This window comes from Passer montanus, unplaced genomic scaffold (genome assembly GCF_014805655.1).
Source record: "Passer montanus isolate IOZ18808 unplaced genomic scaffold, ASM1480565v1 scaffold716, whole genome shotgun sequence".
Taxonomy (NCBI): Eukaryota; Metazoa; Chordata; class Aves; order Passeriformes; family Passeridae; genus Passer; species Passer montanus.
Genome location: NW_024372326.1, coordinates 1 through 5381, shown reverse-complemented (window position 1 = coordinate 5381; position 5381 = coordinate 1). Strand labels below are relative to the sequence as shown.

The window sequence follows — 5381 nt, the reverse complement described above, 5'->3', positions numbered from 1 at the left end:
TGCCATTTTGTCCCCTCACGGCTTCTCTCCATTTTGTCCCCTCATGCCTTCCCTCCTTTTTCTCCCCTCACGCCTTCCCTCCTTTTTCTCCCCTCACGACTTCCCTCCTTTTTCTCCCCTCACGACTTCCCTCCATTTTTGTCCCCTCACAGCTTCCCTCCATTTCCTCCCCTGACAGCTTTTCTCCATTTCATCCTCTCATGGTTTCCCACCATTTTGTCTCCTCATGACTTCCCTTTCTCTGTGTCCCCTCACAATTTCCCACCATTTTGTCCCATCATGGCTTCCCTGCTCCTTGTCCCCTCACAATTTTCCACCATTATCTCCCCTCACAATTCCTTGTATTTTTCTCCCTTCATGGCTTCCCTTCACCTTGTCCTCTCATGGCTGCTCCACCTCTTCCTCCCCTCACGGCTTCCTGCCATTTTGTCCCCTCACGGCTTCTCTCCATTTTGTCCCCTCACAACTTCCCTCCATTTTCTCCCCTCACGACTTCCCTCCATTTTCTCCACTCATGCCTTCCCTCCATTTTCTCCCCTCACAACTTCCCTCCATTTTCTCCCCTCACGACTTCCCTCCATTTTCTCCACTCATGCCTTCCCTCCATTTTCTCCCCTCACAGCTTCCCTCCATTTTCTCCCCTCACGACTTCCCTCCATTTTCTCCCCTCACAACTTCCCTCCATTTTCTCCCCTCACAGCTTCCCTCCATTTTTTCCCCTCTGTGTGACCAACAGATTCTACCCCATAACTCTTAATTAAAAAAAAAAAAATTACTTAAAATCCTTAAATAATTAATTATCCCTCATTAATTAACGGTATCCCCTGCCCTGCATCTTTCTCCATAGATTTTGCCCCGTTTTAATAAAATGAATTAATGGACTGATAAAATTGTGAATTAATTAAATGATTACTTAGTAATTTACAATTTCTTAGTGAACAGCAAGGGGGTGTCCCCTGCCCAATAATCTGCCCCATAACCTCTCCCATAACTCCCCATTTTGATAAAATTAATTAATTGAAAGATGAAAACATGAATTAATTCCTTCAAATTACTAATTAACCAATCAACCCTTGTTAATGAGCAACAAGGGGATGCACCCTCCCCCATGACAGTGCCTCAAAAAACATTCAGCCATTAATTACTCATTAAAAAAAACCCTTGTTAATGAGTGACGAGGCTGGGGGGAGGGGCGGCTTTGCCTCTCATTAATCCCTCACTAATTAACCCCGTTAATGAATGACTTGAAGGGGGGGTTGGGGGATAAATTCATCTCTCCCCCACCTCCCTCAGGGTCCTCCTGGGGCCGCCATGGGGCAGGGGGGGTCCCTGTGGAGGTCTATGGGGCAGGGGAGATCCTTGGGGGGATTTATGGGGCAGGGGAGGTCCTTGGGGGCATTTATGGGGGTTTATGGGGGGATCTCTGGGGCAGGGGCTCTCTGAGGGTCGATCTATGGGGCAGGGAGAGACCAAAGTTTGGAGGGGGTCCCTGTGGAGATCTATGGGGCAGGGAAGTTCTGTGGGGCAGGAGAATCCTGGGGGTAAATCCGTGGGGCAGGAGGGGTCTCTGGGGGGATCTATGGGGCAGGGGGACTCAGAAGGTGGGGAGGGGTCGCCATTGCAGGAGCAGGTGGAGGCGCAGGTGAGGGATGGCCGGGCCCTGGCGGTCCTGGGATGGTGGGAGCTGCTCCGGGGCCTGCTGGTGTTCGCCCTCTGCTCCCACCCCCGGCTGCAGCAGGACCCTGAGGCGGTGAGACCCCCTCCCCAAAAATGGGGGACCCCCCACCCCAATTAGAGACCCCTGATCCATAGAGACCTCCCCCCCCATAACAACATAGAGGCACCCTCAGGGCTTCCCGCCATTTTCTGCCCTCACAAACTGTGACCTCCAAACCCCTCCCTTGCCCCATAATCCCCCCCAGCCCCATAAGTGACCCCTAAATCTCCAAACCCACCCCTAGTCTCTGCCCCATAACCTGCTCCCAAACCCCATAAGTGAACCCCAAAACTCACCCCCGCTCCTCACAGTCATGGCGGGTCCTGGGCTGTGTCCCTCTGAAGCAGCTGTTGGGGGAAAGTGGGGCATCCCCTTCCTCCTGTTCCCTCATGGCTCCCCTCGTTTTCTTCCCTCAGCTATCAGGCTTTTTTGTCCCTTCAGAGATTTCTTTCTTCCTGTCCCCTCACTGTTTCCCGTCATTTTCTTCCTTCATATTTTCCCGCCATTTCCTCCCCTTGCAGTTTCCCGCCCTTTTTTCCTTTCACACTCCCCCTCCATTTCCTCCCCTCACGCTCCCCTGCCATTTTCTCCCCTCACACTCCCCCATTTCCTCCCCTCACATTTGCCCACCATTTCCTCCCCTCAGTTTCCCTCCATTTTTTTCCCTCACAGTTTCCTGCCCTTGTCTCCCCTCACACTTTCTCACCATTTTCTCCCCTCACCATTTCCCTCAATTTCCTCTCCCACACTCCCCCATTTCCTTCCCCTCACACTTTCCTGCCATTTCTTCCCTTCACATTTGCCCACCATTTTCTCTCCTCAGTTTCCTGCCCTTTCCTCCCCTCACACTCCCCCACCATTTTTCCTCTCACACTTTCCCGCCGTTTTCTCCCCTCACACTTTCCCACCATCTTCCCCCCTCACACTCCCACCATTTTCTCCCCTCACACTCCCCCACCATTTTCTTCCCTCAGCTTCTCAACTGTCTTCCCCTCACACTTTCCTGCCATTTCTTCCCTTCACATTTGCCCACCATTTTCTCTCCTCAGTTTCCTGCCCTTTCCTCCCCTAACACTCCCCCACCAATTTTCCCCTCACACTTTCCCTCCATTTCCTCTCCTCACACTTTCCCACCCTTTTCTCCCCTCACACTCCCCCACCATTTTCTTCCCTCAGCTTCTCAACTGTTTTTTCCCTCACACTTTCCCCCCATTTTCTCCCCTCACACTCCCCCACCATTTTCTTCCCTCAGCTTCTCAACTGTTTTTTCCCTCACACTTTCCCCCCATTTTCTCCCCTCACACTCCCCCACCATTTTCTTCCCTCAGCTTCTCAACTGTTTTTTCCCTCACACTTTCCCGCCTTTTTTCCCCTCACACTTTCCCACCATTTTCCCCCCTCACACTCCCCCGCTATTTCCCTCCTCTCACACTTTCCCACCCTTTCCTCCCCTCACACTTTCCCGCCATTTTTCCCCTCACACTTTCCTGCCCTTTTTACCCTCACACTCCCCCATTTTTCCCCTCACATTTTCCTGCCCTTTTTCCCCTCACACTCCCCCACCATTTTCCCCCTCACACTTTCCCACCCTTCTCTCCTCTCACACTCCCCCACCATTTTCTCCCCTCACAGCTTCCCTCCATTTCCGTCCCCTCACACTTTCCCGCCATTTTTTTCCTCACACTCATCCACCCTTTTCTCCCCTCACACTTTCCTGCCATTTTCCCCCTCCCACCCCCCCCCCATTTTCCCCCCTCACACTTTCCCACCATTTTCTCCCCTCACACTTTTCCACCATTTTCCCCCTCACACTCCCCCACCATTTTCTCCCCTCACACTTTTCCACCCTTTTCCCCCTCACACCCTCAACCATTTTCTCCCTTCACACTCCCTCACCATTTTCCCCCCTCACACTTTCCCACCATTTTCTCCCCTCACAGTTTCCTGACATTTTCCCCCTCACACTCCCCCACCATTTTCCCCCCTCACACTTTCCCACCATTTTCCCCCCTCACACTCCCTCACCATTTTCCCCCTTCACACTTTCCCACCATTTTCCCCCCTCACACTCCCTCACCATTTCCCATTTTCTCCCCTCACACTTTCCCGCCCTTTTCCCCCTCACACTTTCCCACCATTTTCCCCCCTCACACTCCGCCATTTTCCCCCCTCACACTTTCCCGCCCTTTTCTCCCCTCACTCTCACCTGCCATTTCTTCCCCTCACACTTTCCCGCCGTTTTCCCCTCACGCTCCCCCGCCATTTTCCCATCCCACCCCGACCTCCTGCCATTCCCCGCAGCTCCTGCGGGCGTCCCGCCGGGTCCTGGGTGCCCGCCTGTGGCGGGCCCTTCTCTCCGTGTCCCTCTGGGGACAGTTTGCTGTCGGCCGGAGCCCGGCGGCCGTGCGGGAGCTGGGCCAGCGGCTCCGGGCGCGTGGCCTGCGCCCTTTGCTGGCCCTGCCCATCGAGGGCGAGGGACCCGACGGCGAGGGGTGAGTTGGGGTCACCTCTGGGGGTCACTTATGGGGTCACTTATGGGGTTTTGGGGTCATTTATGGGATGTGGGGGTCACTTATGGGGTTTTGGGGTCACTTATGGAGCAGTCCTGGGGTCACTTGTGAGTCACTTATGGGGTGTGGGGGTCACTTATGGGGCAGTTCTGGGGTCACTTATGGGGTTTTAGGGTCACTCATGGTGTCTTGGGGTCACTTTTAGGTCACTTACAAGGTTTTGGGGGTCACTTATGGGGCAGTTTTGGGGTAATTTATGGGGGTTTTGGGTCACTTATGGGGTTTGGGGGTCACTTATGGGGCAGTTTTGGGGTCACTTAAGGGGTTTTAGGGTCATTGTGGGTCACTGATGGTTTTGGGGTCCCCGTGGGGCAGCGAGGCCTGGTTCGAGCAGAACTGTGGGGCAGCCCTGCAGTGTGTGGGGCTGGCGGCCGCCGCGGGCCCCGAGCCCGCCATGCAGCTCAAGGTGACGGCGCTGCTGAGCCAGCGGCTCTGCGTGAGTGGGGCTGGGGTCTGTGGGGTGGGGTCTGTGGGGTCTGTGGGGATGTGGGGCTGTGGGGTCTGTGGGGCTGTCCCCTTTTTACATGAACCACACCCCCTTTATCTAAACCACGCCCATTTTTAACTGAACCACGCCCCTTTTTACCCAAACAACACCAAATTTACCTAAACCACGCCCATTTTTAACTGAACCACGCCCCTTTTACCTAAACCAGGTCTGGTTCTACATGGCCACGCCCCCTTTTACCTGAACCACACCCATTTATCTGGCCACGCCCATTTTACGTGAACCACGACCAATTTTACCTAAACCACGCCCCTTTTTACTCGAACCACGCCCCCTTTTACACAAACCACACCCCCTTTTTCCTAAACCACGCCCCTTTTAACCAAAACCACGCCCATTTTACCTGGCGACACACAATTTTAACCTTAACCACGCCCCTTTTTACATGGCCACGCCGTTTTACTCAAACCACGCCCACTTTACCTGGGTAATGCCCCTTTTTACCGAAACCACGCCCCTTTTACCTGAACCACGCCCATTTTTACCCAAACCACATCCATTTTTACACATACCACGCCCCTTTGTAACCAAACCACGCCCATTTAAACTAAACCACGCCCCTTTTTACCTGGCCACGCCCCCCGCA

The 5381-nt window shown here is 53.9% G+C and overlaps 1 protein-coding gene across 1 annotated transcript; it reads left to right on the top strand.

The window, feature by feature from the left end:
- Window positions 1-1450: 1450 nt before the first annotated feature.
- LOC120512284 (hydroxyproline dehydrogenase-like) lies at window positions 1451-4723 on the top strand (the record flags this gene model as incomplete). The annotated part of the gene is made up of 3 exons (XM_039730383.1): window positions 1451-1750; window positions 4019-4209; window positions 4603-4723. Coding segments are annotated over exons 1-3 (609 nt in total), but the record flags the coding sequence as incomplete, so codon positions are not given.
- Between the last annotated feature and the right edge of the window lie 658 nt (window positions 4724-5381).